Here is a 14,249-nt window from a genome sequence, read left to right as displayed (position 1 = left end):
GTATTCGTTGCACTCATTATGTGTAATATATACAATGGAAAAATATATTGTGCCAGCAGATAGCGACGAGAAGCAATTTGAGTATTGGAAACCCGATATGAGTTTTCAAATTTGAGTATTGGAAAAAATTTATTTAGTAAGTCGTATTTATTTAGTTGCCAGAGCGGTCAGCAACAGCAAGCTGACCTCAGAAGGTTGGGTCTGAAATTTAATTTTAGTTTGCTAGCTGGATTAGCTAAAAGTGATGATGAGAACCGTGGACTATGAACTCCACGGTTAGTATGATTATTTTTCACAACTCCAAGAGTTATGGTTCACCAATAGGTAACCGGAGTTACGTTGCTGTGATAAGATCCAGTGATCTCTAGATCAGTGATCTCTGAGTTGCTTTCCCATCCACCATAGCGCCAGAGCGCCAAGTATAAATGAGCAATGAAGTTATTTTATAGACTGTGGATTATAGTAATGGAAAAGTACTGATTGGCTGAATCGGCATGTAGTACAACGATGATTCTGACAGGTTGTCGTGACAAGTTCTACCGGCTTGATTAAAATAACATCCCTCCTTCCAATTGGCTGTTTCGACCAGCTGAGAACGCATTCATTTTATGATACGGACATTCATGAAAAATGTACAGATCTTGTACGTTTTACTAACATTTATTCTACCCTGTGAGTAACTTAAAATCGATCTCAGCCGGCTCAGATTGAAGTTATTTGTGTGCTACCGTGAACACATGCTGCTACTAGCGCCCCTGTTGGTTATGTATGTTACTATTCTCATCTATTGTTGTCAGTTTAAACTGTTCATTGATCAGTCGAATGAATAATTTACAGTTTCGTTCTTTGCAGTTCTGTTTTTATTATCCCTTATTTAAAAAGGGTTGCTTATAGTGCAACCCTCGCTAAGTTGCAAATAAAACTAATTGCAAATGTAAAAGAAAGAAATTAAACTTATAGAATAAGAATTATTTATAAAAAATAATCGCTCAAAAAACAAAACAAAATCATTTTCAATACTAAGAAAAAAAAAGTTTACGTGCGTTCTGGATCTTTTCAAGAAACATTTCAAAAATTTGAGGAAAAATTTCCAATTTCAGTATCCCAGAAAAGAGGTGCATATATTATTTTGATTAAAAAATGGCGTATACCGGGGTCAAAAAGTAGAACGTAATAAGTGATTTTCCGGTAGGACACCAGAGGCCATAGATAATATTCAAACAAGAATTTCTGTCAGTTCGAAAAAGTTTATAAATAAATAATCAGAAGAAATGTTGTAAAATACTTATCTTGTCGTAAAATTCTTTATGATTTAAATTTGAAAGAATATTATGCAAAATCTGTTTAAGAAGTTAAGAAAGCAGAAAAACCGAAACTTCTTAATTATTGCGACTGGCTTCTCAAAAATATTGTCGATGGATAGATGAAGCTGTTGCTAAATTTCACGTCAAAAAAGGCATGGTTTAATTTATTTGGGCGTGTTAATTCGCATAACACTAGGTAATGGATGACTGAAGAAAATCCTCGCGAGATGTTTGAATCTTCACTTTACTAGCGGTGTATGGTATGCTGGTTCCGGTATCGTATACCGGGGCAAATATTGTTTGACTAAACTCTCAATACAGAAGTGTACCGATAATTTTTTATGAACTCTACACTTAGTTAAAAGATTATTGAAAAGAGTACGGCTTCTTCCAACAAAACGGAGCAACTTTGTACTCATCAAACGATCCACTAGCACGAGTTCATATACTTTAACTGTCAGCAGAGCGCGGTGATCTCCGTGTTCCCCGAATTTATCTGGTTGCGATTTTTTTTCCTATGGGGGCTAGGCTATTTTATGGACAGAGTTTACGAACCTAATCCCTACACTACCGATGAACCATAGGTAAACATTCAACAAAAAACAGACATAGGCATTGACAACGACGTTTTTCGACAGGTGGATTCTCAATATAATCACTAGAACAGAAAACTGCATCACTGAGCAGAATGATGATTGCATCGTCGCCACGTTCGCTGATGACACTGGTATCCATGCTGTTAACGAAAACCCTGGCCTAGCCTCGCAGACCCTACAAATGGCGCTGGATCGTGTGTGCGTGTGGCAGAAAAAGTGGAGGATTAAGGTTAATCAGGGTAAGTCGAGGCACGTCACATTTGCCATGCGTAGAGCTGACTGTCCCGGTGTGTTCTTCGATTGTGTTTTGATCCCGCAAACGGGTCTGTGCGGTACCTGGGTCTTCCCCTGGATCGGCGTTTGTCCTGGAAGTGTCACGTGAGGATGAAGAGGAAATCGCTAAACGCAAGGTAAAGGGAACTTCATTTGCTGCTACGGAGGAACTCAGGCCTCACGTTATCCAACAAGATCTTAATTTACAAGCCTATCCTGTGCCCGATCTGGACGTACGGTGTAGAATTGTGGGGAACGGCTAGTACTAGTAATGTGGAAATTATACAATAATTTCAGAACAAAGTAGCGAGGGTAATTGCCGAAGCTCCGTGGTTCACGCGGAATGATGAAATTCAGGATTATCTGGAGCTCCCATCGGCTCGTGAAATTGCCCAATAGCGCAATGTCAGATACCTGCAGAGGCTTGAGAATCATGTAAAGTACTTTGCAATTAATCTACTCGATAACAGCAGAGACGTACGACGGTTGAATCGTGCCCGTGTACTCGACTTAGGGTCTGCGTAACAGTTTTGAATCTAACACCGTCAAGTTTAGTGGTGTCCTATCTAATTTCTTGTTACTTCTCTTTCTTTTTCTTTTTATTTGTTATTAATGTTTTTTTTTTGTGGACTATATGGTGCTGAAATTAATTGTTTGTGATTTAAACTGAGCTTGAAATTTTATATTTGACTTTAACTTTGCTTGTAACTGTTTATTGTGTATTATTTATTTTGGGGGTTCCTTAAGGACCTTCGTATCACGTGTTTTTGTCAGGAAATTTATTTATGGCTCCGCAGGAGAGCCGATTGTAATTATAATTGTTATTGAGCAAAAAAAAACAACTGGGCAGAATGCTCCCTTTGAACATCATTTGTAAAAGTATAGTAAATATTTAAACTTTTGCTAATGCAAATATAAAATTTATGTTATAATTTTTTTAATTTTATTCTTAAAATATTATTTGTCTCAATTGTGTATAGTTGGTATCGGTTAAGTTTTATTAATTTTATTTATCGTTTTTATTTTATTTTTGTTTTTAATAAATTCATATGAATAACATTATAAAGCCGACTTCTGTGGCATGGCATTTGCTATACCCTACAAATTTACATTCTCATAGGGCAAAATGATCAAAGCAGTCGATGCTCGTAATCTTAAAAAAAAAAAAAAAATAATTTCTACTTTAAATATTATTCATAGATCTATACCATTTGGCTGAGTAATTTTTATACAACAATGATATAAAATAAATTTGTTTTCTTTATATTTATTTTTTACGTTCATACGAAAATGACGTTGCTAAATATATATCAACGTAATATTCCATTCAGAAAACTATTCAATTTTATGAAGTGTATTTTTATTTTTATTTTTTTTTTCAGTTATAAGATTAAAAGTCTATCAATATAAAAATTATTACTCGTATAAAATATAAAAATTTAATAAAATATACGGCTGATGTAAACTTTAATACAAGAATAATTTTTGTATCTCTTTCTATAAAAGCATTAAAAAAACATCTGCTTTTAAAACAAATTGAAATATTTTTTTCCCATAAATTGAAGTAATATTACTAAAATATTGTTTCTGAACATTTTCATTCAATTTTAATGTATTGAATTGTTTTTATCTTTTTTTTTTTACTTTCCTTTTTTACCTTAGTTATAAACCTTCCTGAACTAATCATTTTTGTAAGAACACGAGTATGTATGAGTCTGTGTGAAACTTCTTGAATAACAATGAAATAAAATCGTAGGAAAAAGTTAGTGTGTAGTAAAAAAAAAAAAAAAAATGGAATTTTAGAATGTGGCATTCAGTGAATGTATCATTGACATCGCATTTGCGATTACATTCTTGCTTACATTATTGATATTGATGAGATATTACTCCTATATAGTAGTGCTTCCTAACTTGTTGTCCGCGGACCCGGGGGGGGGGGGTCGTGAGGATTATAAGGGAGTCCGGGGGACATTTTGTTTTGTACTATAAGGATATAAACTACATATCCGTGCGAGACAACATTTACTCATTTTTTAAACATAAAAAAAAAGTTGACAACACATTTGTAGGAAGTCTCTTACAACTGTCGATATTTTTGATGCACGGCTTACACACACAACTTAATTTAAGATATTTATTATTTTATTTAAATATAATATTTTTGGTTTATTTAATTCATTAATTCTAACTAAAGGAGGCGCGCATACCGTATTTAATTCACGCGAGTATGGCGGTAGCGGCAACGGTCGGCATTAATTAAACTAATGTAATTTCACTATTTACATAGAACAAATTTCTTTTGTACAGTTGGAAATCTGGTGTAGCGGCGAGGCTTAACGCACTAGGTACCGAATTAACCGGGTGGTCGAGTTCGAGACCCAGTCAGATTGAGTTACTTTCTTACACTTCAAATATTATTCATTTATTTAATTCTTCAGCTCATCTATGGCGCCACAGCATAATAGAGGACTACAACAGCATTTTTTGGGATGGAGATGCGATTTTGCAAAATGTTTTTGTAAATATTATTATTTCTTAATTGTTAGAAAATGTGCCTAAGTGAAATATGACCTTAATTAGGCGAAATCTTGAGATACTAGTGGTGATCTTGCTCTACAGCCTTACTCTCTTGACCTTTCAAGTTGAAAATTTAACGACAACCTTGCCCCATGTATAGAAGTAATCTGACCATGTTTGGTCAAAATCGGTCCAGTAGTTATGGAGATATAAGGTGATTTAAGGTCAACACCGAACACACGAACATTAACTTCCGGAAACTTTCCATCCAGTTTTGGTCTTTTGGGTTCCTTAGGTGTCGTAATCAAGATCCGGTGAAAACCGCATATCCCAAAATTGGACCGATTGCAATAATTTTCCTTCTAGAGCTATAACTGTGCTTTAGCGCTATCAAGACGGGAAAATAAATATTAAGGAATAGACTTAATGAGAAGCCAAATCTACGTCTGAAAGTTTCTAGTTTTTATCAAGACATACAGACGTTGACGTCTGAAAAACAGCATCAGCCATCACATTAGTAAGTGTGTTGTGATTTCATAATTCAGAGTGAGCAACATAAAACCGAACCTATAACGTAACCGCTGCAGAAACGGTAGGTTATAGTGGAATGGAATTTTATGAATGATAATGATAAATTAAACAAGAAAAACACTAAACGTAATTTAAATGTTGAAATTATTTACCTTATTGTTACAAAAGATGTTCAAAATGACCATCCTAGGCATCGATGCACTTTTGTGCTCGCCTGATCATATTGAGAGTCGTCTGACGCAAAACATTGTTGTCAGTTCCGTTTATTTTTCGTTGAATGTTCACCTTCAGTTTAGCAGTATTGTGAGGATTTGGTACATAAACCTTTTTCTTTATATAGCCCCCCAAAAAAAAATCGCAAGCTGAAAACTCTGAGGGACGTGGAGGCCACCGTTCTCTACAACTGAAAATCTCCTTCAGTCTCTTTCAGTTGTTGCACAGTTGTAAAGTGGAATGGATTTCAATTTTAATTCATGAATAATTTTACGACAGATATGTATTTAACATCAGATTGTTGGGATAACTTGCGTAGTGATTTTTTTTTTTAACCGGCAGTAATTCTCCTTTCAATATCACCAATGGCCTGTGGAGTCCTAACGAAAGGTTGCCTATTTTGTTTTGCATTTGAAACCGAACCTGTTGTACGCCATTTTTTAATTAAATCGTGTATGCCACTCTTTGCTGGAATACAGGCATTCAGAAACTTTTCTGCGAATTCTTGACGTAATTCTTCAAACGATCCACAACGAATGTAGGCCTCAACTATAGCTATCCTCTCCTGTATTGAATAAGACATTTTACATAATACATTTTTACTCATAATACTGCACCGCAACTAAAAATATATTGCACTGACACGTAACCACCTGACAAATGGCAGCAACAATCAGCAGTAACATATACATCCACTAGTCGCGCTACTTATGTGAGAGTCTTTTATAAATTGTTTTCGATAGCGGTTTCATTATGAGTTAGATTTTATGTTGCTCACTCTATATTAGTAGACCTAACTGATATGATCATGTTTTTCATAATATCTCCATTTATAGCAATATTGCATTGTAATAAATGACACATTTAATGTTGTAAAATTGTAATTTATCACGTCATTTTCATATGTAAAATATAATTAACAGATAATTTTTGATTTCATTGGGAGACTGCGGATAAAATTGCTCTGAGACATCAGAATGGTTGGGAAACTTATATGCTATAACGTTTATGATAATTATTTTTTTCAGCTTACTGCTTCATTTTCTTTCTTTTCCTACTACGTTTAGCGGTTCCTCAGAGATTTTTGTTTCATTGTATATGTAGAAACTTATATAAACACCGTGGTTAACAAATATTTAAAATATGAAGATGTAAGTTTATCATCTCCATCTTTTTTGTTTGCTTTTGCATTTTTTGCATTTTTTTGTTGTTTTTTTCTTTTATTATAAATGATTATGTCCTGTTAAAATGCAGTTTTCTTTTTTTGAATACTATTCATTAATAGTGTACTATACATGTACATAATAACTCGTGAAGAAATCACACTTATAAAGAAGTACAAACGAAGTTGCCTGAATTAAACAAAAATATAAATTAAATACTGAAAATCGCAAAAATATTCTTGTCACACTAAGAGCAATTTGAACAGAAACAAATACAGTTTTAGTTTATAATATACTTTGAACAATCAACACATTTCAACTGGACTGGTCTCGGAAAAAATTGAAGAAAACGGTTTATGTATTAAACAGGAAGAATTCGTTACGAAATTTAGTGTAACAATTGTCATTAGTCATTATTTCGTAATCTTTAACAATGTTAAAATTTTTGTAAAGATTGCTAATTTTTTTTTGTTGAATTTATGTAAGATTATGTAAGATAATGTATTAAGATTATGTAAGATAAGACATATTTCTATGATGGTCGAAGAATATCGTTATTGGTTTACTGGTCTGCCTCGAGATAAAACTCTTTTATCTTATTCACACTTTACTTAAGGAGGTAATGATTTTTGTCAGTCAAGTTGGTGAGAATTTTTGTTATCGATAACATTCAAGGACATTCATGGAAGTATTTAAAAAGGTTCATTATATAAGTAGCATATTTTTAATTTCAATCGATTCTAGTGATCACAACTACCATCCTTAATAAAAAAAAAACAAACAAATTAATAAATAAACGCTTATAATATTACTAACTTGTAAGTTTTAGATTTATCGGATTTTTTCGTAGGCCATAACATTAATCGTAAATATTACGATATTTCAGTTAATAAATCCATTTTAAATTATCCTAATAATTTTTATGAATAGTAATTCATAAAAAATATATTGTTATCGGGCATGTATTTATTTAATTAGAATGTTGATTTTTTTTTAATCAAAATCAATTAATCTTTAGTATGATTATTCGGAATGAGGTGGTATTTATTATTTTGTTTCTCAATGTATTATCAAAACTCTTATTCAACTTTCGTATATTTTCAAGGAGAGTGAATTACACAAAAATAATAACTTACTGATAAAAATAAAATCATTTATTACTTCTGATTTCTAATTATTAACTCATTAATAAAAAATTTTATTTGTGAATAGTTTTTTCCAATAGGCGAGATTTATTACGATTCATTTATTCAGTAAGTTTTATTTTTAGAAAAATATAATTTGTCTGGAAGGTTTATATACCAAGATTATTAAAAATCTATCTTAAAATAGCAAAGTAATATTATTTTTAGAGATCTAGATTAATCTGTTTGTTCGTTTACCGTATATACAGAGTAATAGTAAAGTATGGAAACGGTTTCATGTTTCTAACTTGAGGAATACTAAAAGATAAAAACAAGTGCAGATATGCATAACTACAAAATTTCTACTTTATTTTTTTTCAAATTGTTATCTGCCATCTTGAATCAAACTTTTTTTAAATAGGAAGGTGGACATATGATAAATTATTTTAATGTAAAACTTTACAAAAAAACTATGGCAAAAACCGTTTTTCGATAAATGCCTTCGTTTTGAGTTACAAGCAATCAAAGTTACAAAATTGGAAAAATCGCGGTTGTAATAAAACGAGATAAAACGCCCCGCAGTAACTTTCTTATTTCCTATTAACTTTAGAATTATACCCAATAACAACCTACCTATAGACAGTTAATGACAGTAAGACAGTCAATAACCCAAACATTAATAATTACAACCATAAATAATGCAATTATAACCATAATGTAATTATTAATTATATTAATATATTGTGTAATTTATTATTGTGAATTATTAATTCACAATAAAAATAACATTAATAATGAATAGTAACAGAAACAATGACACGCCTACAAATTACTATAATTTGTAACAGTACTACAGATTAAATGGATAAATCAACTGATATAATTTATTTTAAATTTCACAATATTAAATTTTTAAATTTAATTGTATGATTTTAGACCTAAATCATTTCTACCGGTATCAAATCAAAAACTATTTTAAAAAATCAATTATTTGAAGATCTTCTCTTAGATAAATTTGTAATAATTTATCGCTGTAATAAATACATATATTCTTTAAAATTTATAAATTTTTATATCAATAAATCAATTGAGAGTTCCTAGATATTTTTGAAATAAAAAAAAAAAATTACCTGTACCATATTCCAGTAAGGTACGACTTTAGCCAGACTCTCAGTTACCTCTGAACAAGCAGATCCTAATAATATTGGCATTCTTATCAAAGGTCTAGTGTAGAGAGCGTGGAAAAATCTGTCGACTCCTACCCCAGGATCACACTGAAAAAAGAAAAGTTCATACATTAATTAAATTACTTAAATATATTTGTATCATTAAACGAGTCATTTAAGATTTTTATTTTATTTTTTTTATAATGAATTATGAAATTTGGATAATTATAGAAAGGACATAATGCTAATCTAAAATGATAATTATTATTTTGACTCTACAGTTTATTCCACTAATTAATATTAAGAGTTTCTTAGTTTTTATTTTTGAAGTATTCGAATTATAAATCTTTTTATTAAGATAATTGTTATATTTTCTGCTAAGAACACTATGATTTCTATGTTGAGTTATGTTGAGTACTACTTACATTTTTTAGCTTCATTCATTTACTATATGTTGTTATTCCGAAACGCATCGACATATAGTAAAAGAATGAAGCTTTCCTTTCTTTTTCCTGTTTAGCCTTCAGTAATTACGGTTCAGAATTATCCTCTCAAGTATTAACTTGAGAGGATGAGTGAGGATGATATGTATGACGGTAAATGAAGTGTAGTCTCGTACAATCTCAGTTCGACCATTCCTGAGATGTGTGGTTAATTGAAACTCAAAAACCAAAGAACACCGGTATCCACTATCTAGTATTCAAATTCGTGTAAAAATATCTGTCTTTACTAGGACTTGAACGCTAGAACTCTCGACTTCCAAATCTGCTAATTTGGGAAGACGCGTCTACCACTAGACCAACCTGTTGGGTAAAAGAATGAAGCTAAAGAAGGTAAATAGTACTCAACATAGAACTGTAATTCGTTTATTTTTAATTTATTTCCTGATTTGTTTTGTTGTAATTTTTGGTAATTCTTTTTATATAAGTCGAATATACAATTTTTTTGTTTTTTTAGTTAATTAAAATATTTCCAAATGTTTATTAATATTATATATATAAATATTCAGAATGTTATATAGTAAAAAAAAACAATAGTTATCGACATCGATATTGGTAGATAATCAGATATCGATATTGTTGTATCTCAGAATGGTAAAACAAAAAAAAATTACAATTGAAGATATTTATTTATTTTATAAAAAATGTGTTACACTTTATTTATAGATTACTAACTTAATCACTAATTACTAATCTTTATTATTATTTTTTTTTAAAACATTTACTTATTTTACAAATAAATTTGTTATTACCTATTTACGAGGCTGGGCTGATAAACTTTGCACATATATGCGTAAGCATGCGAATAAAAAGAGTTATTGGAATGAAGCAAAAAATGAATAAAAGCACAACACCGTAGCTACAAAATAGCCAATAAATATCCAAGTGACCACAGCTTCCTTCACCTCATCGTTGGTGGTGAAACACCTTTGAGATCCCTCTTGAGATGAGGGAAAAAGTGGAAGTCGCGCGGAGCCAAATCCGGCGAATATGGCAGATGCGGAGTAGGCTCAAAGTCCAGCTTGGGGAGAGCCATCAGAGATGCGCGGTACCCATCGTGCACTGATTTTAAGGTAACCCAATTACTCTACAAAATAGTTTACTCGTTTTTTAGATATGCCTAACTGAATAGGAATGCGTTGCTGGGTGATTCGCCGGCCACTTTGAAGAAATTCATCCACCTCCTTTCGATGTTTCTCGTCAAATCTCGACTCCATTTTAACTGCTACTGAAAACAAACCGGTAAACGGATTTCAACGCATTATCGCAGGTTTGTAGAGGGGAGTTTTAGCTATCCTGTGTTGCCACGCTCAGCTCGATAGTACCTTTTGTCTCCGTATAGCTCGCTAGTGTGCAAAATTTATCAGCCGATCCTCGTACTTACATTATTGATTACAATATTCTTGAAGGCTAATATAATAATTCAGTGAGAAGTGCTACATGCTTGAAACAAGTGAAAGAATATCTGATTTACTTAAACTTGATTTTAAGCACAAATTTTGGTCAGGTTTCAGTTTATTAAGAAACCTGTCACTATAGCATAAAATCCAGTTTTTACTGTCACTGTAGCATAAAATCCAGTTTCACAAAGACATGTGGTGGAAAATAGAATTAAAAATAACTTTTCTTTTCTGGATAGCATTGGATATTCATTTTTAACCTTTATTCAAAATTCACATTACTCGTAAATTCATTTTTAAATTTCCATAATTCTAACAAAGATTCTCTTTCGTTGTTAGGGTACTAGGAATATTCTGTATGAAAGGAATTCGTATCTACAGGAATTCAGTATAGTCTTCTTTAAAATATTTTTCAAAGGTTTCAGTGAACATTAGGCAATGATCATATTGTTGATGAGATTATCTTTCATTTCAATTTTGTACTGTCACAAGATTTACTAATTTAGGAAAGATTTTACAAATTGCAGGTTTTCATTTAAAGCACTATGTTTGACCATTTAAATGTTTTGATAAATGCCTTTATTTTATCATCTACTGGTCCGCTGATCCCTTGTATTAGTATTTTGTTATACCGATAATTTTGTACTATAATAATTAGAGTACAAAATATTTGTATTTTAATAGTTTTTTTATTGTTGTATTTGTTTGTTATCACAATTTGAGAACCGTTGTGATGTTGAAATGTACGTTCTTTAAATTCAATTTGTGTGTTCTGTGTTCTTTAAATGCAATACCTGTTAAATTCATTGTGTATTGTTAATTATTCTTAGAATTTCTTCCCGCTTCTGAATTTTTTAATCCATTAAGCACACTAATAAATTATACTTTTTGCTTAAAAGCTGAAATCTGGCTTTGATTTTTTTCTCTGTTTCGATATCAACCGTAATGTTTATTCTACCACCTGCCTAAATAATACTTAACTTTCTGTGTATTATTCCTCTTGTATAAACATTTTTAATCCTGATTTTTTCTTTTCCTTTAAATTTTTTATCTTCAGTTTTTTTACTATTATTCTTCTTCGATATGTTTTATCTAAAAAAAAAATCTGTGTTTTTTTAATTCAGTATTAAATTTAGCCAAAAGAAAAAATCAATGAATACCGTAATACAGGAAAAAATATATATAGAAAAAATAATTTAAAAACATTATTTGAACTACATTAAACTGAAAATGCTGATATTTTGGTTTTGCAACAAGTGGACCGGATATTTATAAGTAGAGCTGTATTACGTTAATAAACAAAAAATCTTAATAATAAATAAAATATTTAAATAAAAAGAGTTATTTCTGTGGGATTCATAAATGTTTTATGTTTTGTTCGTATTAGTTATAATTACTTCTTTACGTTGTAATTGTTTCTACAAATAAGAATAACATTAAAGTTACATTGGTATACGATTTCATTTTGTATTTTGTTAAATATATCTATATACATACACATATATTATTGTCCTATTAAATAAACTTAATCTTGGTTTGCCATTGCTCTATTACTTTGTGTAAATTAAGCTATTGCTCGCCAACTCAGTTGATTTATTTTCTATTGTTTAATGCTACGTTATGCCATTTTTCATTTACAAATGAAAGGAAGTGGAATTAAAATAGAATTGAATTGGTTTGGTTTGCTTGCTTACTATCTACTATACTCTTTTAACAATAAAACGGAGCTCGTTTTAGCGACTAGTAAGCACAATCGGTACCAAATAACCATTTCAAGTCGATAAATTTAAATGCAATGTAAGTTTATTTTTCGATAATAAAACATAAATGTTTGTTATTTTATGATCGGAAATTTTTGGAAAATCTACCTTGATAGAAATTTTAAAAAACGAGGTTTTCTAATAAATTTTGTTATTTCATTCAGTAATATGTTTTTTATAGATAAATAATTTAATTATTTGCCCGGTTTTTATTGAGTTTTATAAACTTATCACGTCATAATATCTTTATGGCAGCATTTAGTGTTTTATTCATCCGTAAAGCTATTTTTTTTTTCGAAATACGATGTTTTTAACAACACAAAGACATAATTATTCAAAAATTGATATTATTCTGTATAATACTTTATTCATGAAAAACTTTAATTTTTAGTTCTATTAATTTTTTTATTTATTAGATAATTAACATGTTTTCAACATTTAGATCTAAATACATTTTCATTACGTACGATAACAATCGTTAATTATTATTTTTATTCAGAACATTTAATTTTTGTATTTATTGAATTTTATCTGTATTACAACAAAATAACAAAAATAAATTTATTAAAAAATTATGGACTTGAATTTTCTTTTCTTTAGGATTTGTTATATACTTTCAGCGTATGTTGCGCGCGCGCATGTACATAAATTATTATTATTATTATAAGTCGAGAACTTCCCAGAGGAAGATGTTAAGCATTCATGATTCATATTTCTTTCTCTTGGCATTCTTCTTTTCCCTCCAAAATTCTTTCATTCTTTCAGAAAAGGCCTTCATTCTTTCATTCTTCCGTTCTTCAGACCATTTCGGGCGAGGTTTTTTAGGCTTCGGCGTTTCTAATTTAACTTCCCATTTATCTATTTTATTTCTGTATGTGTTTTTATCTATAATCCCCTCTAGCGTAATTCCGGCGTGTTGTAAATCTTTTCGGGTTTCTCCGAGCCAGGGGATTGCAACTTTTAATGATGTTAAGTATGCGATTATTTTTTTGGTCAGTCGGTTTTCCGGCAGCCTGCAAAGGTTTCCGATATTAGAGTATGTTTCAACAATTTCGTTCGGTTGTAATCTGTATCCTTCTTCAGTTTGTCTCGGTCCCAATATTTTCCTTATATTCATGTTTTTATCAACATTTTTTATCGTATGGTGTATGTATATCTTTTATTTTTTTAGAATAAAAATAAAAATATATATGTATTTTTAGTAAAAAATTATATATATGTGGTAAAATGTTACACCATTAAAAAAAAAAAAAAAATTACTGAATAACTCTATATATAAAAACAGGGAAAATAATAAAACACATGGTTATAATTAAAAAGACATTTTATTTAAAATCCTTTTAATTTTAAGAGTAGCATTTTATAATAATTTTTGGAAATTTCGGTTATATATGCTACCTGGAATTTGGTTTTAAATTACTTTCCAAATTATGATAAATAAATAAGTTTATTTAAAACAATATTTTTAGTAAATAGACTATGGAATAAACAGGAATTAGTCGAAAAAACGTATTTTATCAATAATGAAACCTCATTATTTAACAGGATAGTAATCCAATATCCAATGGAATTTTAGATTTAAAATTTTTTGAAACATTACATTGTTATCCGCTACTTTTTAAAACTTTGTTCCCTGGTCGGAAATATCTGTTTGATTTTTAATTTTCTGGCATCATAATTCTAGAGATATGCTGCAATAAGG

At 30.4% G+C, this 14,249-nt stretch overlaps 1 protein-coding gene across 1 annotated transcript in view; it reads right to left on the bottom strand.

The window, feature by feature from the left end:
* GABA-B-R3 (gamma-aminobutyric acid type B receptor subunit 3) overlaps positions 1 to 14,249 on the bottom strand; it is a 348,787-nt gene that overhangs the window by 167,674 nt on the left and 166,864 nt on the right. Inside the window, exon 3 of the mRNA XM_075369585.1 lies at positions 8,852 to 8,995. Within this exon, the coding sequence (XP_075225700.1) occupies positions 8,852 to 8,995 (144 nt within the window). The remainder of the gene's footprint in view (positions 1 to 8,851; positions 8,996 to 14,249) is intronic.

This window comes from Lycorma delicatula, chromosome 6 (assembly GCF_047948215.1).
Source record: "Lycorma delicatula isolate Av1 chromosome 6, ASM4794821v1, whole genome shotgun sequence".
In the NCBI taxonomy this organism is placed as follows: Eukaryota; Metazoa; Arthropoda; class Insecta; order Hemiptera; family Fulgoridae; genus Lycorma; species Lycorma delicatula.
Note: the sequence above shows the minus strand (reverse complement) of the source record. Positions and strands in the feature narration are given on the sequence as shown.